The sequence below is a fragment of the Schistocerca serialis genome, chromosome 2, assembly GCF_023864345.2.
Source record: "Schistocerca serialis cubense isolate TAMUIC-IGC-003099 chromosome 2, iqSchSeri2.2, whole genome shotgun sequence".
Taxonomy (NCBI): Eukaryota; Metazoa; Arthropoda; class Insecta; order Orthoptera; family Acrididae; genus Schistocerca; species Schistocerca serialis.
The window spans coordinates 652,029,128-652,054,070 of NC_064639.1; the positions used below are offsets into that span (position 1 = coordinate 652,029,128).

A 24,943-nucleotide genomic window follows, 5' to 3' on the forward strand; every position below is an offset into this window, starting at 1 on the left:
ACGTTTGTTCATATTCAATTTTGAGAGTTCCATCAGCTATCATTCTTCAGAAGACAGAATGATTTCCAAAGTTCGGAAATCTGATGCATCGATCTGGCATACAGCTTGAGTAATCGTGGCTTCGGAAATGAAGACAGTGACGATTTTCCTTAGGGAACGACCGTAACAAATAAGTACAAAGTGAACACAAGGTCGCAGATTGGCGGGATTCTTCTTAGTGTGTGTGTGTGTATGTGTGTGTGTGTGTTTCTGAATTTCTAAGGTTAGTTATAATCCGTTAGTGACGCAGCATGTGAAGGTTGCTGTGTGTGGACGGGTTTCTCCTATAACTGAAACTGCAGATCTGCAGATGGTTCTAGACGAACCGAAACCGGTCATGTGAATAAACATTTTTGCAATCATTGTATAACCAGTGATTGCGGTATGACATCAGACATTAAGTCTATTTTTGCAGAATTTCTAAGGGACCAAACTGCTGAGGTCATCGGTCCCTACACTTACACACTAACTTTAACTTATGCTAAGAACAATAAACAAACCCATGTCCGAGGGAGGACTCGAACCTCCGAGGGGGAGGGCCGCCATGGGTAGGTAATGAAATGACTTAGACAGCCATTAGGAAATCCTAATGGTAAAATTTCAGAGAGGTGAAACTTATCGTAACTTTACCATCGTAAATGTAACCTTGCGAGTACCTAGTGATTAATTTTAGACATTTTATCGGTTTGTCAAGAAGATACATATTTGCATTTCCGCTAGAAAGCTAGAAGCCAGAATGTGAGGAACAGCTGCAGGAAGCTTTAACGTGAAATGATATGCATTAAGATTTATAATAATTTTTATTTACTTTATTTGTGTATTACAAAGAACAATATTAATCTCCAAATTGTTCAAAGACATAATATTTCATACCTTATATACTGCCTGTTGCATGATTTAATTCCTGCTTTTCTCCCCTATCGTACAGTGATGTGATAAAGCATAATGAAAGACACAACACTTGTTACTTTAACTTTCAATAGAATTAAAATTCGACTAACAATATTATTAGTTTTGCAATATTAACATTAGGAAATTAATCTTATGAATAGCAATCATGGATATCTCGAAAGTTTATTAACTTCACTGTTTATTCAACGGTTTTCAAAAATTCTTACAACTCATTCTTTATTCTGCACATTTGCCTCATTAGCCTTCTATGTAGCCCTAAGCTATAATGCGTTATAAGATCGAACGGAACGAGTCAAGGAAAATATTTATTATCCAACTTATTATAGCTATTCGAAATCTTTATACTTTTTACCTGCTGCTGCTTAGGTGCCAAACGAGTCCATGAATTTATGAACATCTTTCTGATAGAGAAGTATTGAACAGCCTCCTTTCGTATTTGTTCTTGATTTCTGTTTTTTCATGTAAATAGCGTTCATTTATTCCATTGAAGAAAGAGAAACTGCTGTACAAGCCTCTATAAGCGCCGAAGGAGCAAACCAGAAGATTTAGAAATGCTCTAGAAGCACAAAGAAATGTAGTCGATAGTACAGAGTCATTAGAGATTTATAGATCTATGTTATTTGTTACAGTACATGAGAAATGTCTTACTTTCTTTAATATTGATGAATGAAGTTTAAGTTTATTGTATATAAATAACAAGTAGATTGTGTCGTGTAACGCACTCTTCCCTTCTTGAGCAAGTGCATAGTGTTTGTTCTGTGGTTTAGATAAATAAATGTATCTGAAGTATTCCTGTTCACGTAGGTACATTGGGGTTTCTGTATTTTTACTGGCACTCTAGTATTTTCTGCGAGGGCAATACGAATTGGAGGCCGGAGTTGCAGGCGTCTCGACCACCAATTAGCATAGCCCCGTAATGGTGGAGAACTAAAGAAACAAGGAATGAGCGTTACTATTTGAGTTATTGATAGCTGTTTAATTTTTTGTGCTACTTCGAATGACGGGTGCGACTGTGGGTGGACACCCAATCGAGGGAAGAGCATGCTCCATGACGAAAAGAAGTGACTTTTAGATGAAATTGGGATGGGTTAGTAAATAATACACAAGGAGGAGGCCCCGCTGCTGCCTCGAAATACTCGTCTCCGCTACCGACCTTACACTTAGGAAAACGTCGGAAAGATTTGGCGCCTGGTACAAAATAAACTACTTCTCCATTTCAATTCCTTGACATTCAGAGATATTAGTCACTGCTGTTTTCCATTCACTACCAAACTTGGGCAGTATTCTAACATCTTTAATGACGAACGAGAGCTTTCACAAAAAATATTGTCCTGTATTGCATATTTGATCCTATATTGAGACTGTAGTTGGAATTGAAACAATGTTGATAACATATTGAGTGGGTCGTTATGAAAGACCCAGCTTCTGTATGCGTTCTTCATATGACAGTGTTACTGACGGCTGTGAATGCGTGTGTAGATTGGTTCTGCGATGCTCCCGCTTTAGGCTCGAGATTCGTGACTGAGAGTGACTCGACGTGAGTTGGCAGCATCTCGTTCGCCAGCTTCCGGGCGCTCGGTGCGGACCTGTGGGGGAGTCTGGAGGTAGCGGAGGCGGTGCGGCGGCGCCGGGCGGCGACCGCGAACAGGTAACAAGCGGTCACCAGCCGGCGCGGCGGCGGTGGTGAGGGCGGGGGCGGCAGCTGCGGGGGCGGCGGGCGGCGCGGGGGCGGCGCGCTCACTGCGAGGCGCCGCCGGAGTCGCCGGCCTTGCCGTCGTCGCCGCCCTCCTTGGGGTCCCCCTCCTTGCGGGCCTTGTGGCCGCGGAACGACGCCTGGATCTTGGAGGCCGCCTTGTGCAGCTCCGGGTCCGTCAGGTCGATGTCCACCTCCTCCTGTCGACAAACCGGCACCTGCGTTACTACCTCCAGTATTAGTCAGAATTTAAGAGTTCTGGATGACTTGAAATCAAATGAAGCAGAAGGGACAGATAATATTCCAACGGAATTTTTAAAACCATTGGGGTGAGTGTCTTTCACAGAAATTTAGAACAAGCAAAGGCCTTTTACAGGGCTGTCCGATGTCACCATCATTATTTAAAATCTATATAGATATTAGCCTTAGAACATGGTCTCGTAAATGTAATAGTATGGGATTAGAAATAAGAGATGGAATTTACCTACATCATGATCAAGTAGTCGTAGCACAAGATGGGGAGGATGCTAACTATATGTGCAATCAACTAGCAGTAGCATACAAAACTTGGGGTTTGAAGATTAATTACCAAAAAACAGAATACTTGACTGATGATTCAGATGAGCTATACATTGAAGGAAAGAAAATCAAAAAGATAAACACTTTCCGTTATTTGGGACCCATTTTAGAAATCGAGGGAAAATCAGAGTCAGAAATCAATAAAAGAATTAGTAGCGGACGGAGGGTCATTGGGATGCTTAACTCAGTCTTATGGAGCAGGAATGTAATGAGCAGAACTAAAAAATTAATATACAAATCCATATTAGAGAGTGTGGTTCTGTATGGAACGGAGACCTGGACAATTAACATGAAGCACATTAAAAAATTACAAGCTCAAGAGATGGACTTTTGGAGAAGATCGGCAAGAATCTCCAGGAAAGAAAAGATAAGGAACACCGAAGTAATAAGGAGAATGGAAATAAAAGAAAGAATATATGACGTAATCGAATATATTGCTTCCCCCTACTTATACCTCCCGAGGAGATCACGAATGTAAAATTAGAGAGATTAGAGCGCGCACGGAGGCTTTCAGACAGTCGTTCTTCCCGCGAACCATACGCGACTGGAACAGGAAAGGGAGGTAATGACAGTGGCACGTAAAGTGCCCTCCGCCACACACCGTTGGGTGGCTTGCGGAGTATCAATGTAGATGTAGATGTAGATGTAGAATGGATAGGAAGAAATTACAGTGGTACGGGCATGTACGACGAATGGAGGAAACCAGAATACCAAAATTGATACTGGAGTGGGAACCGGAGGGGAGAAGAAGAAGAGGACGGCCTATGATCACCTGGCTCCAGAATGTACAGCACACAATGAGTAGAATGGGCGCAGAGGAACACGACACACAAGATCGAAACACCTGGAGGGATATTTTGAGAATATAGTTTAAGAACGTTTATTGTTTGTATTGTAATTTCCAAGTAAATTATTATGTTGGAGATAAGCCTCTGTAATGAGGAAAAGCTCAAAATAATAAAAAAAATTTTTTTAAACCTTTGGGGTGAATGTCAAACAAAGGACTATTCCACTAGGTTTTTAGAATCTATGGCCCTGGAGCTATACCATCAGACTTTCGGGAAAATATCGTCCACACAATCCCAAAGACAGCAAGGCCAGGTAAGTTCGAGAAGTAGCACACAATCAGCTTAATACACTACTGGCCATTAAAATTGCTACACCAAGAAGAAATGCAGATGATAAACGGGTATTCATTAGACAAATATATTACACTAGAACTGACATGTAATTACATTTTCACGCAATTTGGGTGCAAAGATCCTGTGAAATCAGTACCCAGAACAACCACCTCTGGCCGTAATAACGGCCTTGATACGCCTGGGCATTGAGTCAAACAGAGCTTGGATGGCGTGTACAGGTACAGCTGCCCATGCAGCTTCAACACGATACCACAGTTCATCAAGAGTAGTGACTAGCACATTGTAACGAGCCAGTTGCTCGGCCACCATTGACCAGACGTTTTCAATTGGTGAGAGATCAGGAGAATGTGCTGGCCAGGGCAGCAGTCGAACATTTTCTGTATCCAGAAAGGCCCGTACAGGACCTGCAACATGCAGTCGTGCATTATCCTGCTGAAATGTAGGGTTTCGCAGGGATCGAAGGAGGGGTAGAGCCACGGGTCGTAACACATCTGAAATGTAACGCCCACTGTTCAGAGTGCCGTCAGTGAGAACAAGAGGTGACCGAGACGTGTAACCAATGGCACCCCATACCATCACGCCGGGTGATACGCCAGTATGGCGATGGTGAATGCCCGCTTCCAATGTGCGTTCACCGCAATGTCGCCAAACACGGACGCGACCATCATGATGCTGTAAACAGAACCTGGATTCATCCAAAAAAATGACGTTTTGCCATTCGTGCACCCAGGTTCGTCGTTGAGTACACCATCGAAGGCGTTCCTGTCTGTGATGCAGCGTCAGGGGTAACTGCAGCCATGGTCTCCGAGTTGATAGTCCATACTGCTGCAAACGTCGTCGAACTGTTCGTGCAGATGGTTGTTGTCTCGCAAACGTCCCCATCTGTTGACTCAGGGATCGAGATGTGGCTGCACACCCATCCGTTGCAGCCATGCCGATAAGATGAGTGTCATCTCGACTGCTAGTGATACGAGGCAGTTGGGATCCAGCACGGAGTTCCTTGTTGCCCCCCTGAACCCACCGATTCCATATTCTGCTAACAGTCATTGGATCTCGATCAACGCGAGCAGCAATGTCGCGATACGATAAACTGCAATCGCGATAGGCTACAATCCGACCTTTATCAAAGTCGGAAACGTGATGGTACGCATTTCTCCTCCTTACGCGAGGCATCACAACAACGTTTCAACAGGCAACGCCGGTCAACTGCTGTTTGTGTATGAGAAATCGGTTGGAAACTTTCCTCATGTCAGCACGTTGTAGGCGCCAACCTTGTGTGCATGCTCTGAAAAGCTAATCATTTGCATATCACAGCATCTTCTTCCTGTTGGTTAAATTTCGTGTCTGTAGCACGTCATTTTCGTCGTGTAGAAATTTTAATGGCCAGTAGTGTACTTCATGCATTCTAGTCGCTGACAAGAATAATGTAGAAAAGTGAGGAAAAGAAAATTGAGACTTTGGTAAATGACGATCAGTTCGGTGGTGGTGGTTAGTGTTTAACGTCCCGTCGACAACGAGGTCATTAGAGACGGAGCGCAAACTCGGGTTAGGGAAGGATTGGGAAGGAAATCGGCCGTGCCATTTCAAAGGAACCATCCTGGCATTTGCCTGAAACGATTTAGGGAAATCACGGAAAACCTAAATCAGGATGGCTGAAGACGGGATTGAACCGTCGTCCTCCCGAATGCGAGCCCAGTGTGGTAGATCAGTTCGGCTTAAGGAAAGACACCAGAGAGGCAGTTCTGACGTAGGGAATCGACCTAGAAAAACCATTCGACAATATAAACGGGTGTAGGACGTTCGAAATTCGCAAGCGAATATGTGTAAGCTATGAGAAAAGACGCATAATCTTTACCACCATCTAAAGAGACAGATCGTTGTTTAACTTTGTTAACAAGAGTTTGGAATGGTTCTTGACTGATTTTCTTCAGATATTTACACAATCCTCTAATAGACATTTTGACAGACATTTCTTATATACATTTTTCATATATATAATACATAAACGTGTGTAATATAAAAGATGGAAACGTTGTTAGCAAAAGTCTAAAAAAGTGCTTGACTGATTTACTACGAATTCGTATACGATGCTCCAGTAAATATTCATACTAAAATAAGCTACATATGTTTTTAACGACAATTTTCAGTTTCTGTGTTAAACCTAACTGGGAAAAAGAAAATACTGTGCTGTGAAAACGTACAGTTTCAAATGGTTCAAATGGCTCTGAGCACTATGGGACTTAACTTCTGAGGACATCAGTCCCCTAGAATTTAGAACTACTTAAACCTAACTAACCTAAGGACATCACACACATCCATGCCCGAGGCAGGATTCGAACCTGCGACCGTAGCGGTCTCGCGGTTCCAGACTGTAGCGCCTAGAACCGCTTGGCCACCACGACCGGCGTACAGTTTCATTAACATTATCGCAGTCAGTTTTAATTGCGATAGTAGGACATTTAAACTATTAAACAAATAGTTTCTCTCAAACATATTCATTCTCCTTATATAGAATTTTAAATAATCATTGTATACACAATAATGTGCCGTTTTGTTTTTTCCTTCACAACTGGTTTTAATGCTAAATATAAAAGTAGTTTCATTGGTTTATTGGTTAATGTTTATAATACTATTACGGAATATGAATAGTCCGAAGCTTTGTAATCCTAAACGTTCGCAGATTAAAACTACGCAAAATACTGTCATTGCAGCACTATTCCCACAGATCTAGCAGCTGTAGAGGCCTTTCTCATATACGGCATAACAACGATATCAACCATGTTCCCATTCATTTTAAGCGAATTCAATTCCAGGTCGAGGTTGCATTTGCAGATAACTGTAAACAAGGCTTGAGGTCAGAGAGAATGTGGAAGAAGAGTTGGACAGTGGGAGGGGGGGGGGGGAAGGAGAGGAAATGGACATAGAGAGGGGAAGGAGGAGACTGCCAGAGTGAAGGGGAGGAGGAAATGGAAAGACGGGGGGAGGAAGTTATGGACAGAGAGAGAGGACAGAAGGAGATTAGGTTCAAATGGCTCTGAGCACTATGGGACTTAACTTCTGAGGTCATCAGTCCCCTAGAATTTAGAACTACTTAAACCTAACTAACCTAAGGACATCACACACATCCATGCCCGAGACAGGATTCGAACCTGCGACCGTAGCGGTCCCGCGGTTCCAGACTGAAGCGCCTAGAACCGCACGGCCACAACGGCCGGCGAAGGAGATTAGGACGTATATCCAGTTCCGCTAGTATAGAGCAGTACAAGAACCAAGAAGAAAAAATAAAAATGGAAGGCCAAGAACGAAATACTCTGATACAAAAGGGTGCAAGGTGGGGATGGAATCTTTCGCCCCTACTGTTCAATCTATACATCGAAAAAGCAATGACGTAAATAAAAGGAAGGTTCAATAGTAGGGTTAAAATACATGGTCATAGGATACCAATGATAAGATTTGCTGATGACACTGCAATGCTCAGCAAAATTAAGGAAGTGGTGCAAGATCTATTGAATGGAATAATCAGATTAAGAGTACACACTAAAGAATAAACCTAAGAAAGACGAAATTCATGAGAAGTACCAGAAATAAGATTAGTAATGAACACTCAATAAAATTCTTCTGGGTTTGAGGCCGCATTGTCAATTATAAAATTCCGGCGTTTTGGCGACTGTTGTCAAGGCGCCTTCCTCAGGGTGTATTGCTAATTGCAACTGAGGAAGGCGCCTTGGCAACAGTCGCCGAAACGTCGGAATTTTATAGTTGACAATGCAGCCTCAAACCCAGAAGAATTTTATTTACTGTGACAACGGCCGCGGAAGCCTACGTTTACATTAGTAAAAAACATAACACAAAAAATGGGCCCACAAAGTGAAGGAACCCCGGTACCTTGGAAGGAAAGTTACATGCGATGAACGAAGAAAGGAGGACATGAAAAGCAGACTAGCACAAGCAAAGAGGGCATTTGTGACCAAGAGAAGTCTGCTGTATGAAATACAGGACTTAATTTGAGGAAGAAATTTCTGGGAATGTACGTTTGGAGCGCAGCGTTGTATGGAGGCGAATCATGAACTATGGAAAACACAAAATGAAGAGAAGCGTTCGAGATGTGACGGTGTACAGGAATGTTGAACATCAGGTAGACTGATAAGAAAAGCAATGAGCAGGTTCTCAGCCGAATTGGTGAGGAGAGGAACATCTCGAAAACACTTACAAGAAGAAGAGACAGCCAAGTAGAATACATGTTAAGATTTCAAGGAGTAACTTCCATGGTACCAGAGGGAGCTGTAGAAGGTTATAAACTGTAGGGGAAGACAGAGATTTGAGTAGATCCAGCAAATAATAGAAGACGTGGGGTGCAAGTGCTACTCTGAGATGATGTGGTTGACAGGTGAGGAATTTATGGCTGGCTGCATCAAACCACTTAGAAGAATGATGATAAAAAATTATTACTGTCGTGTTATTAACACGTCGCTCCATCATAACTTACAAGAAACTGCAATACAGGTAAAACATCATCTGGAAAGCACTTGTAAAAAAAAAAAAAAAAAAAGTGGAAAAATCTTTGTTACGCAGTTGTTTTAAGAACTATAAAAGCAACAAACTTTCCACAAATTAGACTACTTCATAATTAATGTGAAATAAAGGTGTAGTGTACTCTCATCATCAGTATTTCCGTTAGCACTGAGACTGCCAACTAATTGCACTGAATTCTGCAAGATGAGCGTATACAGTGGAGCGCGAACTTAAGGACGAAAGTAAGGTACGTATGATGTGTCACTGTAAAGTAGGGGTAGTCAATTCTTTACGTACCGTCGGCTTTGTCTCTCTGCTAGTAGTAAAATTTTCTAACCACCCGGCAGCTCCACAGTAATGCTGATTTAGAAAACAAGGAAGTACCTTTCCTTTATAAAACTTATAAAGCAGATATGCAGCATATTAAAACATGTAATAAAAATGACTTACCAATTACTTTGTCTAAATTTTATGAAAACCTAATGAAAATATCTTTAACTCCCAACCACCTTCCATCCACCATTAAAGCTGGAACGTCCACTAATAGTCGTTAGGAAGCAGGTTGACTAACACTGCTGTAAGGCAATATAGTTCGCTGAAACTTGGACTGCCGACGGGAGTGGCCGAGCGGCTCTAGGCGCTTCAGTCTGGAACCGCACGACCACTACGGTCGCAGGTTCGAATCCTGCCTCGGGCATGGATGTGTGTGATGTCCTTAGGTTAGTTAGGTTTAAGTAGTTCTAAGTTCTAGGGGACTTATGACCACAGCAGTTGAGTCCCATAGTGCTCAGAGCCATTTGAACCAAACTTGGACTATACATAGAAAGAACTACTGCAGTAAAGTACAGAAGCTAGCTGAAATAAGTACGCAATGAGGCGAACAGAAATGACACTTTTATTCAAAGATAATAATTACAACGAAGTTACCGCGATATATGATTGTCACCTGGACATCACAAAAGGCGGCAACAGTTCCTAACAGTGTATGTGACCGCCAGGGACGGCAGTACACAAGGCCGGTGAGGAGTTGTTGATGTAGGGCTTTCCATTCCCCCACCAGTGTTGTTGGCAACAGCTGGATGGTTGTTAGTGCGTGCAGATGTGCTGCAATACGTCTCCCCAACAGATCTCACACTTGATAGATGGGGTTCAAGTCCAGGGACGGGCAGGCCAGTTCATGCGCCGAATATCCTCCATTGCAGGAACTCCACTTACGTAGTTCGAAGCGGTCACGCGTTTCCATTCATAAAAATGAAGTCATAATCGCACATGGGGAAGGAGTACATCATCACAATAGCGTCGACCGGTGAGCGTACCGTGTTCATAGATTTTGAGGTCAGTACGTACTTGCATGTTCATGCCTCCCAAACCGTAACACCTAGACCACCAAATGGAAAATGTTCAACAATATTTCCGGATGCATTACGTGTTACCACCTCTCGCCATAGTAGGATGCGTCCAGCAGTATCGACCACGATAATTTTGGAAATCCATAAAAACATCCCTGAAAAGGTGCGCATGGGGAAGCACTACGGTGTGAGAATAACGTTGACTGGTGAGTGTGCCATGTTCACTGATCTGGAGGTCAGTACGTCGTTACAACATTACGCCTCCCCACATCCAACACGTGGACCTCCAGAATGATCGTGGTCGATAATGCTGGACGTATCCTAGTATGGCGAGAAGTGGGAACACGCAATGCATCCGGAAATATCGTTGAACATTTTCCTTTTGGAGGTCTAGATGTTATGGTTTGGGAGGCATAAACATGCACGTACGTGCTGACCTCAAAATCTTTGAACACGGTACGGTCACTGGTCAACGTTATTGTGATGATTATTGTGATGATGTACTCCTTCCACATGTGTGACTCTGACTTCATTTTTATGAATGAAAATGCACGACCGCATCGAACTACAGAGGTACAGGAGGTCTTGGAACGAGAGAATATTCGCCAAATGGACTGGCCTGCCAGTTCCGTCTACTTACGAGGGTGAGTCAAATGAAAACCTTAAATTTGTATTAACAAATCGAAATTTCGCGCCGTTATCCTGTAAGTTGGTGAGCGTGCTACAAACAGCGTGCAGAACGGCCTGTAGGTGGCAGCATAGTGCAGATGCACACACACCGTCGCAGTATCAGTATAAAGATGGCCGCCCCACTTACGACTTGCACCAGGGAAGAACAGCGTTCTGTTATTCAGTTTTTGCGTAGTGAAGGTGTGAAACCTATTGAAATTCACCGACGAATGAAGGTTCAGTATGGTGATGCATGTTTGTCACAGCAGCAAGTCTACGAATGGAGTAGGAAGTTCGCAAATGGTGTGACTTCAGTGGAAGATGCTCCTCGTCCAGGTCAGGCACAACGAGTTGTGACCCCACAGAACATTGCAGCAGTTGAAGCAATAGTGAAGGGAAATCGCCGAGTGACACCGAATCACATTGGAGCATGTTTACAGATTAGTCATGGGTCAGCACACCACATTGTGCATGATATGCTCCAGTTTCACAAATTGCCTGCAAGATGGGTGCCACTGCAGCTGACTCCTGAAATGAGAGAACGACGTGTTGATGCTTGTGAAGAACTTCTTCGGTGCTTTAACGAGAAGGTGATGGCTTCCTAGCAAGAATCGTTACTGGGAACGAAACCTGGCTTCACTTCCACCAACCGGAAACGAAGAGAGCGAGCAAGGAAAGGCACCATTCCTCATCACGAAGTGATTTCCGTATGTTTGGACCACTCAAAGACGCAATGGGAAGAAGAGGTACGCTGCGCGGTGCATGAGTGGTTGCGCGGACTACCAAAAGAATTTTTTTCTAAAGGAAAAAAGGAAAGCAGTCACGCATATGCGGATGACTTAGTTGTGATGGCAGATTCTATTGAAAGTTTGCGAAGTAATATTTCAGAGCTAGATCAGAAATGTAAGGACTATGGTATGAAGATTAGCATCTCCAAAACAAAAGTAATGTCAGTGGGAAAGAGATATAAATGGATTGAGTGCCAAATAGGAGTAACAAAGTTAGAACAGGTGGACGGTTTCAAGTACTTAGGATGCATATTCTCACTGGATGGCAACACAGTGAAAGAACTGGAAGCGAGGTGTAGTGAAGCTAATGCAGTGAGCGCTCAGCTACGATCTACTCTCTTCTGCAAGAAGGAAGTCAGTACCAAGACTAAGTTATCTGTGCACCGTTCAATCTTTCGACCAACTTTGTTGTATGGGAGCAAAAGCTGGGTGGATTCAGGTTACCTTATCAATAAGGTTGAGGTTATGGATATGAAAGTAGCTAGGATGATTGCAAGTACTAGTAGATGGGAACAATGCCAGGAGGGTGTGCACAATGAGGAAATCAAAGAAAAACTGGGAATGAACTCTATAGATGTAGCAGTCATGGCGAACAGGCTTAGATGGTGGGGTCATGTTACACGCATGGGAGAAGCAAGGTTACCCAAGAGACTCATGGGCTCAGCACTAGAGGATAGGAGGAGTCAGGGTAGACCAAGGAGAAAGTACCTGGATTCGGTTAAGTACGATTTTGAAGTAATAGGCTTAACATCAGAAGAGGCACCAATGTTAGCACTGAATAGGGGATCATGAAGGAATTTTATAAGGGGGACTAGGGGTAGCGTCTTCGGTCCCGGGTTCGATCCCCGCCACTGCCTAAATTTTGATAAATGATCAGCATTGGCGGCCGAAGACTTCCGGCATAAGAAGTCAGCCTCATTCTGCCAACGGCCTTGTCAAAGAGGGCGGAGGAGCGGATAGAGGTTCAGGGCACTCTCTTGTCCTAGGGGTGGGAAATTGCCCCTAAAGGCGGAAGAATCAGCAATGATCAACGACATGAGGATGCAGAAGGCAATGGAAACCACTGCATTAAAGACACGTAACGTGTATCCACAGGACATGTGGCCTGTATTTGAAGAAGTGTCATGATGATCTCTCCATTGGCAAAAGATTCCGGAATAGTCCCCCATTCGGATCTCCGGGAGGGGACTGCCAAGGGGGAGGTTACCATGAGAAAAAGATTGAATAATCAACGAAAGGATAACGTTCTACGAGTCGGGGCGTGGAATGCCAGAACTTGAACGTGGTAGGGAAACTAGAAATCTGAAAAGGGAAATGCAAAGGCTCAATCTAGATATAGTAGGGGTCAGTGAAGTGAAGTGGAAGGTAGACAAGGATTTCTGGTCAGATGAGTATCGGGTAATGTCAACAGCAGCAGAAAATGGTGTAACAGGTGTAGGATTCATTATGAATAGGAAGGTAGGGCAGAGGGTGTGTTACTGTGAACAGTTCAGTGACTGGGTTGTTCTAATCAGAATCGACAGCAGACCAACACCGACAACGATAGTTCAGGTATACATGCCGACGTCGCAAGCTGAAGATGAACAGATAGAGAAAGTGTATGAGGATATTGAAAGGGTAGTGCAGTATGTAAGGGGGGACGAAAATCTAATAGTCATGGGCGACTGGAATGCAGTTGTAGGGGAAGGAGTAGAAGAAAAGGTTACAGGAGAATATGGGCTTGGGACAAGGAATGAAAGAGGAGAAAGACTAATTGAGTTCTGTAACAAGTTTCAGCTAGTAATAGCGAATACCCTGTTCAAGAATCACAAGAGGAGGAGGTGTACTTGGAAAAGGCCGGGAGATACGGGAAGATTTCGATTAGATTATACCATGGTCAGACAGAGATTCCGAAATCAGATACTGGATTGTAAGGCGTACCCAAGAGCACATATAGACTAAGATCACAATATAGTAGGCTGAAGTTCAAGACATTAGTCAGGAAGAATCAATACGCAAAGAAGTGGGATACGGAAGTACTAAGGAATGACGAGATACGTTTGAAGTTCTCTAACGCTATAGATACAGCAATAAGGAATAGCGCAGTAGGCAGTACAGTTGAAGAGGAATGGACATCTCTAAAAAGGGCTATCGCAGAAGTTGGGAAGGAAAACATAGGTACAAAGAAGGTAGCTGCGAAGAAGCCATGGGTAACAGAAGAAATACTTCAGTTGATTGATGAAAGGAGGAAGTACAAACATGTTCCGGGAAAATCAGGAATACAGAAATACAAGTCGCTGAGGAATGAAATAAATAGGAAGTGCAGGGAAGCTAAGACGAAATGGCTGCAGGAAAAATGTGAAGACATCGAAAAAGATATGATTGTCGGAAGGACAGACTCAGCACACAGGAAAGTCAAAACAACCTTTGGTGACATTAAAAGCAACGGTGGTAACATTAAGAGTGCAACGGGAATTCCACTGTTAAATGCAGAGGAGAGAGCAGATAGCTGGAAAGAATACATTGAAAGCCTCTATGAGGGTGAAGATTTGTCTGATGTGATAGAAGAAGAAACAGGAGTCGATTTAGAAGAGATAGGGGATCCAGTATTAGAATCGGAATTTAAAAGAGCTTTGGAGGACTTACGGTCAAATAAGGCAGAAGGGGTAGATAACATTCCATCAGAATTTCTAAAATCATTGGGGGAAGTGGCAACAAAACGACTATTCACGTTGGTGTGTAGAATATATGAGTCTGGCGATATACCATCTGACTTTCAGAATAGCATCATCCACACAATACCGAAGACGGCAAGAGCTGACAAGTGCGAGAATTATCGCACAATCAGCTTAACAGCTCATGCATCGAAGCTGCTTACAAGAATAATATATAGAAGAATGGAAAAGAAAATTGAGAATGCGCTAGGTGACGATCAGTTTGGCTTTAGGAAAAGTAAAGGGACGAGAGAGGCAATTCTGACGTTACGGCTAATAATGGAAGCAAGGCTAAAGAAAAATCAAGACACTTTCATAGGATCTGTCGACCTGGAAAAAGCGTTCGACAATATAAAATGGTGCAAGCTGTTCGAGATTCTGAAAAATGTAGGGGTAAGCTATAGGGAGAGACGGGTCATATACAATATGTACAACAACGAAGAGGGAATAATAAGAGTGGACGATCAAGAACGAAGTGATCGTATTAAGAAGGGTGTAAGACAAGGCTGTAGCGTTTCACCCCTACTCTTCAATCAGTACATCGAGGAAGCAATGATGGAAATAAAAGAAAGGTTCAGGAGTGGAATTAAAATACAAGGTGAAAGGATATCAATGATACGATTCGCTGATGACATTGCTATCCTGAGTGAAAGTGAAGAAGAATTAAATGATCTGCTGAACGGAATGAACAGTCTAATGAGTACACAGTATGGTTTGGGAGTAAATCGGAGAAAGACGAAGGTAATGAGAAGTAGTAGAAATGAGAACAGCGAGAATCTTAACATCAGGATTGATGGTCACGAAGTCAATGAAGTTAAGGAATTCTGCTACCTAGGCAGTAAAATAACCAATGACGGACGGAGCAAGGAGGACACCAAAAGCAGACTCGCTATGGCGAAAAAGGCATTTCTAGCCAAGAGAAGTCTACTAATATCAAATACCTGCCTTAATTTGAGGAAGAAATTTCTGAGGATGTACGTCTGGAGTACAGCATTGTATGGTAGTGAAACATGGACTGTGGGAAAACCGGAACAGAAGAGAATCGAAGCATTTGAGATGTGGTGCTATAGACGAATGTTGAAAATTAGGTAGACTGATAAGGTAAGGAATGAGGAGGTTCTACGCAGAATCGGAGAGGAAAGGAATATGTGGAAAACACTGATAAGGAGAAGGGACAGGATGATAGGACATCTGCTAAGACATGAGGGAATGACTTCCATGGTACTAGAGGGAGCTGTAGAGGGCAAAAACTGTAGAGGAAGACAGAGATTGGAATACGTCAAGCAAATAATTGAGGACGTAGGTTGCAAGTGCTACTCTGAGATGAAGAGGTTAGCACAGGAAAGGAATTCGTGGCGGGCCGCATCAAACCAGTCAGTTGACTGATGACAAAAAAAAAAAAAAAAAAAAAAAAATGCTCCAGACTGAACGCTGAAAGGCATAATCAGTCTTAAATGATGATGAAGAATTTATGCACTTTGTAAGCGCTGGAGGACTTGCATTGAGCGTGGGGGAGATTATGTTGAAAAGTGATACAGCTTTGTACCACTTCTGCACAATAAATAATAATTACAAAATATTTAAAGTTTTCATTTGACTCACCCTCGTAAATCGCATCGACCACGTGTGGAATGCATGGGGAAGAAGTACTGCAGCTCGCTTACATGCGCCAACTATGACACAGCAGCTTCAAAGATGCTGGTGGAGGAATGGAACGGCCTACCTCAAGAACCGGTTACCAGCCTTGTGTGCAGCATGTGGGCACGATGCAGAGCATGCACTGCCGTTCGTGGTCCTCACACAAACTAGTAAGAACTGTGTCCCGCCTTTTTGAATGTCCAAAGACCATCATAAATCACAGTAACTTCAGTGTAGTTATTGTCTTTGAGTAAAAGTGTCATCTCTGTTCGACTTATTGTGTATGTCTTTCAGTTACCTTCTGTGCTATACCGTAGCAGTTCTTTCTACGCATGGTCTTAGTTTCAACGAGCTACGTTATTTGGCAGTGACATATCATGTGGAAGTTGCTGAAGTCCTTTAGCTTTATATATACTAAGATGGTATCTGTTCTTTCGGACGGAACAGAACAGATACCATCGGTGACCATGCAGCTCCTTAGAATGAAATTACAATGAAATGAACACCCTTAGCTGCTTACAGGCGTTGCCATACGTCAACGGGGACAGATGAAAATGTGTGTCCCGACCGGGACACGAACCCGGGATCTCCTGCTTACATGGCAGACGCTCCATCTATCTGAGCCACCGAGGACACAGAGGATAGCGCGAGTGCAGGGACTTACCTCTAGCACGCCTCCCGCGAAACCCACATTCTCAAAGTATTGTCCCGCACAACATTCGTAGTGCCTCCGCCCATTATACTCATTACTCGCGGCGCGTTGCCGATTACCGTAAGAGTTCGGACACTGTTTGTGCATTCGCACAGAAGAAGAAGATGGTCAAGTGGCCGGTGAGCCTTAACTATATATATACTAAGATGGTATCTGTTCTTCCCTCAAGCAAACTTTATGGACATATTTGGCATTCTAACGACGAACCACAAACGGAATACGCAGTTGAAGAAAGTTTGCTGCAATGATTGATAAACACTGCTGGCCATTAAAATTGCTACACCACGAAGATAGCGTGCTACAGACGCGAAATTTAACCGACAGGAAGAGATGATGTGATATGTAAATGATTAGCTTTTCAGAGCGTTCACACAAGGTTGGCGCCGCTGGCGACACCTACAACGTGCTGAGATGAGGAAAGTTTCCAACCGAATTCTCATACACAAACAGCAGGTGACCGACGTTGCCTGGTGAAACGTTGTTGTGATGCCTCGCGTAAGGAGGAGAAATGCGTACCATCACGTTTCCGACTTTGATAAAGGTCGGATTGTAGGCTATCGCGATTGCAGTTTATCGTATCGCGACATTGCTGCTCGCGTTGATCGAGATCCAATGACTGTTAGCAGAATATGGAATCGGTGGGTTCAGGGGGGCAACACGGAACTCTGTGTGGATCCCAACTGCCTCGTATCACTAGCAGTCGAGATGGCAGGCATCTTATCCGCACGGCTTTAACGGATCTTGCAGCCACGTCTCGATCCCTGAGTCAACAGATGGGGACGTTTGCAAGACAACAACCATCTGCACGAACAGTTCGACGACGTTTTCAGCAGCATGGACTATTAGCTCGGAGACCATGGCTGCGGCTACGCTTGACGCTGCATCACAGACAGGAGCGCCTGCGATGGTGTACTCAACGACGAACCTGGGTGCACGAATGGCAAAACGTCATTTTTTCTGATGAATCCAGGTTCTGTTTACAGCATCATGATGTTTGGCGACATCTCGGTGAACGCACATCGGAAGGGTGTATTCGTCATCGCCATACTGGCGTATCACCCGGCGTGATGGTATGGGGTGCCATTGGTTACACGTCTCGGTCACCTCTTGTTCTCATCGACGGCACTTTGAACAGTGGCCGTTCCATTTCAGATGTGTTACGACCCGCGGCTCTACCCTTCATTCGATCCCTACGAAACCCTACATTTCAGCAGGATAATGCACGACCGCACGTTGCAGGTCCCGTACGGGCCTTTCTGGATACAGAAAATGTTCGACTGCTCCCCTGGTCAGCACATTCTCCAGGTCTTTCACCAACTGAAAACGTCTGGGCAATGGTGGCCGAGCAACTGGCTCGTCACAATACGCCAGTCACTACTCTTGATGAACTGTGGTATCGTGTTGAAGCTGCATGGGCAGCTGTACCTGTACACGCCATCCAAGCTCTGCTTGAATCAATGCCCAGGCCTATCAAGGCCGTTATTACGGCAACAGGTGGTTGTTCTGGGTACTGATTTCTCAGGATCTGTGCACCCAAATTGGGTGAAAATGTAATCACATGTCAGTTCTAGTATAATATATTTGTCCAATGAATACCCGTTTATCACCCGCATTTCTTCTCAGTGTAGCAATTTTAATGGCCAGTAGTGTATTAATGACTGATTTTGGATACAAAGCCGGCCGAAGTGGCCGTGCGGTTAAAGGCGCTGCAGTCTGGAACCGCAAGACCGCTACGGTCGCAGGTTCGAATCCTGCATCGGGCATGGATGTTTGTGATGTCCTTAGGTTAGTTAGGTTTAACTAGTTCTAAGTTCTAGGGGACTAATGACCTCAGCAGTTGAGTCCCATAGTGCTCAGAGCCATTTGAACCATTTGAACCATAGTGGCACAGTCAACTGTTAAATGCGGAATCAGCACCAGCATCGTCAAACACATATAAATCACATCACGTGCACGAGTCATGTTGTCAGTAAAACTACTGAGAGTTTTAAATAGTAGTTTCACTGACAACATGACTCGTGCACGTGATGTGATTTATATGTGTTTGACGATGCTGGTGCTGATTCCGCATTTAACAGTTGACTGTGCCACTATGGCTGCAGTGCATTAGGACTTTGATTTTATGAGACAGATCTGATAATGGTCATTAAAGACCGAAACCGGTAATCTGTTAAACAGAAAAGATTGTGACCATAGACGTAAATTAAAGGAAATATTCTCACTGTTTTTGAAATTTATGTTGAGTTTTATGCACATTGCGTGCTGAAACGTGTAATATCAGTTTATGAGCACCCACTTGACCGTTTTATTCTCACTGAAGGCAAAATTACTGTGGACAACATTATCCATGAATGCATTTGCTTCTTTGTTTTTAACGAAAAGTGTGAATATTTATGCAAGTGAAATGAAATGGAATTTGTGCTGTGTAGAAAATGTCTGACAAAATAAGACTAGACCCTTGCCCAATTTCCAGTTTAGTATTGGCTTGCGTTTATTGTGCTGATGAAGTTACTCAGGTCTGACAAAGTATTTGCAATTGGTGACTGTAACAGTGTCTTTCGTGTTTATGAGGACAGGCATTTTTTACAATAACTGTTAGTATCTCCTTTACCACTTTTTTTGCCTGTGATTGGGTTCATTGCACTTTCGTAGGAAAGAAGTATAGGCTGTGTTTTTCCACTAAAACTGTTTACTTTTTCTTTAAAACAAATGTTACACATCTCTATGCCTAATTAGGCTGACGACCGTATTCTATTTCATTTGAGCAAGTGTGATTAGTTAAAACAGTTTATAAATTGGATCAGCTACGTTGAGTGTGTTTACGTAACTTCAATTTCATGTCCGCTAAGCAAAACCCTTTAGGCATTTCACGGTTAATTCTGCAAAAACCCTCACAGAGGGTAACATTATTTTTTTTATACTGCATCTAAATACCATAATTGATTACAAAAATAGTAGGAGTACACAAACGGTGTGGTGTATAGTGTTATACGTGGCTTTTCCCGTAATAGGACTATTTGTTCTGTTAGGGCATAGTGCGTAATAAACCATATTTGATAAATGATAGCACACGTGTAGGCAGTTAATGTTAAATGTTGATTGTTTTATCTGTGTGTCGAACAGTCTTCCCACAAACCCTAAGACCTGATGTTTTCTGCACCGTCGTACTATACCACTAAGTGTCAGCTTAAAATAATTGTTTTCATCCACGTGTCCACACTTCAACACCTGACTAGGGAAAAATAATGTACTTAAAAACATACGACTTGGAAAGGCTACAATTGTTAATGTGCAAATGACGTAAACGCTGAAGTAATGTTCTTCAGTACACCGTCCTTAGTCACCAGTAGACGTATCTGGACTTATATCCCTAACACCCTGTGTACCATATGACTTGTGGCAAAAATAAAACGCACGAACAATACTAACACACTCTGGTGCCACAGAGAGTTGAAACTCTAATGTGGTTGGCAGATACTAAGGGTTAGTTCAGCTGTATAATCAGAAACGGTTTTCTTCTCTGAGCACAGTGGTCACTTACCTTCCAATGTGCGTAAACTGCGTTTTGTTGGTGTAGGTGCGTGCAAAAGGAGCGTGCGCGACTTTGTGTGTGTGTGTTTTTCTAGTGTAGTGTCTAGTTTCCGCTTTTTTTTACTACAAAATGGAGAGTGTGAAACATGGTGTAGGCCACAGCCGACTCCTCACAAATAGTACGTTAAATTTCTCATCCGAGAGATGGATTGACGTCAGTAGTGTCACAAGTCCTGACTTCACGACACACTGCGGAGACATTTAGGATTTGACCCAGGACTTTACTCCAATACATCTCCTGCCTTTACCGGCGACACAGTGGTGGTGAAAAAACTACCAAGATTTGAACCGGCTGCTCTGAGCCGAGAGCCGCCGCACAGGACATGCGTTAGCGTACCCAATAATAACTGAAAAATGCTTGCATTATGTGCACGCGATCATAAATAGCTATCGAGAACATGTAACCGTATTATTGAGAAGCATCAGTAATAATGTGATATTTAAAATACCAGATTGAATTGTGCCTCTCATTTATACACGTGTTAAGTTCCGTTATACTCCCAGTATTTATAAACAGTATTTCGCAGTTAGAGCGCCTGGATTACAAACGTAATTAACTGCGTAATGGAACTGTAATCATTTTAAAACATACTTTCAACTGGTTAATTTCATGGAAGTGTTATTAGATTATACGGAAGTGTTTTTCCGAGCTTCTAGAACGTTATTCGAAAAGTCGCCCTACTACATATGTACTTCACACTTTCAGTTACAACCTGTTGCACTGCGGACAGTGACTGCAGCCTGTGTAACTTAACAAGGGAACCTCCCCATCGCACCCCCCTCAGATTTAGTTATAAGTTGGCACAGTGGATAGGCCTTGTAAACTGAACACAGATCAATTGAGAAAACAGGAAGAAGTTGTGTGGAACTGTGAAAAAATAAGCAAAATATACAAACTGAGTAGTCCATGGGTCACATAGGCAACATCATGCACAATGTGAGCTCAGGAGCGCCGTGGTCCCGTGGTAGCGTGAGTAGCTCCTGAACGGGAGGCCCTTGGTTCAAGTCTTCCCTGAAGTGAAAATTTTACTTTATTTATTTTCGCATAGTTATTATCTGTCCGTTCGTTCATTGACGTCTCTGTTCACTGTAATAAGTTTAGTGTCTGTGTTTTGCGACCGCATCGCAAAACCGTGCGATTAGTAGACGAAAGGACGTGCCTCTCCAATGGGAACCGAAAACATTTAATCGCAAGGTCATAGGTCAACCTATTCCTCCACAGGAAAACACATCTGATATATTCTATACGACACTGGTGACGGCATGTGCACCACATGACAGGAATATGTTGTCGACCCACCTAACTTGTACACTTGGCGATTTCTCTACCTTGCCCGATTTAGGTTTTCTTGTGGATGTGATAATCACTCCCAAAAAAGTGATGAAAACATAAGAGTTTGTCACATAAACTGAAAATAAAAAATAAAAATTTTCACTCAATGGAAGATTTGAACCAAGGACCTTTCGCTCCGCAGTTGCCCACGTTACCACGAGACCATAGCGCGCCTACGATCCTATTGTCCTTGATGTTCTTATGTTACCATGAACTACTCAGTTTGTATATTTTGCTTATTTTTTCACAGTTCCACACAACTTATTCCTGTTTCCTCAATTGATCTGTGTTCAGTTTTTCAAGGCCTATCCACTGTGCCAACTTATAACTAAATCTGAGGGGGGTGCGATGGGGAGGTTCCCTTGTTAGAAATATAAATAAGGCAAATAGGCCTTGTGTCATGTTGCGATTAGATACTAACGAACATATGGTCACCCCACGCAGCTATTAATTCCTAATGAGCCCTGTTCGGCTGTAGAAAACACGGTTTAATGTTTTAATAGAACAGTAACCATACCATTCACGCCAGTCGCTTACTGTTTTTAAAGAAAATACATTTCTGTGGGAATGCGTCTAGAGTGAAAATGACAATTATAGGCCGGCCGGAGTGGCCGAGCGGTTCTAGGCGCTACAGTTCGGAACCGCGCGACCGCTACGGACGCAGGTTCGAATCCTGCCTCGGGCATGGATGTGTGTGATGTCCTTAGGCTAGTTAGGTTTAAGTAGTTCTAAGTTCTAGGGAACTGGTGACCTCAGAAGTTAAGTCCCATAGTGCTCAGAGCCATTTGAACCATTTTGACAATTATCGCGTACCATGTAGGAGTGTAAAAGGACCGTTACTGTCCGTTCTATACAGTAATTAGCCGACAGTACCGGTGCTAGCTACAATCTTATACACAGAGATGGTACAGATATTAATCATTAAATACTATCCAGCAAAAATTTTAATAATACCCCGTTACGAAATATGGCTCTGACGCGGGCATTGACAACATGTTCTTAAAGCAGATAAATTGAAAGATATGCACTTCAGGAAGCGTAAAAGTGTATTATACTATGACTACCGGTTTAATGATTCACAGTTACCTAGCCAGTCATGAATTGCAGATATTTGGTACTAACGATGAGTAGGAGCACACTAATTTGCCGCAACATCATGACCATTTACGTAATACCATGTTGATCCACCTTTGAAAAGCAGTACAGCAACAGTTCAGTGTGACGTACCTTAGGTAAGTCCTTGGTGGGTTGTCGGAGGTATGACGCACCAGATGTCTCCACAGAGGTCATGCAATTCCGATAAGTTAAGAATGGGTAGTTTGTGGAAGCGGAATTGGCGCCCGATAGCGACACAGATGTGTTTCATTGCTTCCATATCAGGCAAATTTGGTGGACAAGACCTCAACATGAGTTCACTATCATACTCCTCAAAGCACCATTGCAAGATTCTGTACTGGTGACAAGGACAGTTATCCTGCTGGAAGATGTCATTGCTCTCGGGAAACACATCAAGCATGGAGGATCACAGGTTAACTTTCACGTAGTCCACAGCTGCAGTGGTGTCTTCGATAACTACCATAGGTCCTATGAAATCCCAGCTGAATGTCTTCCACAGCATACTACTGCCCCCATCGAGCTGCATCCCAGGCGCGGTGCTTGTTTCGAGCAGTCGTTCGTCTGGATGACGGCGTATCCGGACACGCCCATCAACCTGGTGTAAGAACAAGTGTGATTCCTGATTCATTAGAGTAGTGGTCTCATGTTGGTTCTGTGAACTTTCTGCCAACACTTAAGGGTAAATTACGGAGTAGTCATGTAGATGCAGAAGAAATTAACAGGTAAGAGGCCGTTCACTGTGTCCAGTGCTTATTATACGATGACGACTTTCATCATAATTCTGTGGGGCCAGTTTGATAAGTGTCAGCAGAATAACGGTGACGTTAATCGCCTTGGGTCTAGATAAGACTTTGCTTTGGATATATCGCAGCTATTTTTTTGTCGGCAATGGTGAAGATGAGCTTAACCAAAGAATTTTGCAACGTAAGTCACAAAAATGTATAGGCTCAGTTTCAGGCTTGATGGCTAGTAACAGAAGGACAAGCAGATATCAAGTAATATGACCTGTTAGACGTGGTTACTCTTAGCAGTGTTGCGATACAATTATTCTTGGTAAATTTATTCAACAAAATCCCAGGTATAAATTTTGGTGTCAGAACAATGTTTTGCAGACGGTATGTCGAACTTTGAACTTATACCAAAAGTTAGGTTTTTGAAGATATGTGCACTAACAAAATTATATTACTTTTATGAGCGGTGGTTTGGAAGACACGTAGTTAGCGTGTGTAAGAAAGTATATTACTTGACTAATATACTTCCATCAGCATAACATGTCAGCAGCCGAATTAACGAAGGAGTGGAATGGTACATATGGAAAGAGCAAATTTTCAGGGACAACTTAAACACATAGAGCCTTCCAGAGGAGATAGGTGAAATGTAGAGCTTTACTAGTGAAGAACATGTTAAATGGCTTGAGGAAACACATGACATCGTATATGATAAAATTACTAAAACCCGAAGATTTTGAGACTCCGGTTTACTTGAAAAATGTAATCACAAACTGAAACATTTCCAAGTGTTCGTTACTGAGTCCTTTTGCCTGAAATAGGAAAACAACACAACTACAACGTGACTGAGACGCAAAGCCCACTGACGTATCAGGAACACACAAAAATGACCTAGACTAAAATACGAAAAGCTGCGTACAATATTTTTTGGAAGAAGATTCCCAAGGGTGCACTACATAGCTTTGTTAGAAGGAAATGATATAAAGCAATAAATAATATACCAACTAATTTACCTTAGACTCCGATAAAAGTTCAGAATGTCAAAACGAAGGTTCCTCAAAACAAATTCATTTACAACGAATCGGCATAAACATGAAACTGGACTAAAAAGGCAGAGTTTCTGCAATTGACCTCTCCGGCGTTAAAAGCATAAAAACGGGATTGTTCTGTGCTCACCAAGTCGAATATGTAGCCCTGTACTTCTAAAAGAATATACATCACTTGTCTCCTAAATCAATAACAGTATACTTTCAAAGAAAATTATAAAACAGTGCGACTTCGGAACGTACTTACAAATAAACTTTCTTACTTCGAAGAGCAAAAATACTTGAGGACTTCAGAAAGGAAATGTGGCAGGCCCAGTAACTTTTATTGAAAGCTGCATTACACTTCAGGATGACACAGATACGTGCTTGATCAGAAGTATCCGGGCACATATGTTTAATACGG

The 24,943-nt window shown here is 42.9% G+C and overlaps 1 protein-coding gene across 2 annotated transcripts in view; it reads right to left on the bottom strand.

Moving 5' to 3' along the window:
• Positions 1-820: 820 nt before the first annotated feature.
• LOC126457734 (neuromodulin) overlaps positions 821-24,943 on the bottom strand; it is an 895,299-nt gene continuing 871,176 nt past the window's right edge. For both annotated transcript variants that reach the window (XM_050094276.1, XM_050094277.1), the window contains one exon: positions 821-2,844. In XM_050094276.1, coding sequence (XP_049950233.1) covers positions 2,689-2,844 — 156 coding nt within the window. In that variant the 3' untranslated portion in view covers positions 821-2,688. The remainder of the gene's footprint in view (positions 2,845-24,943) is intronic.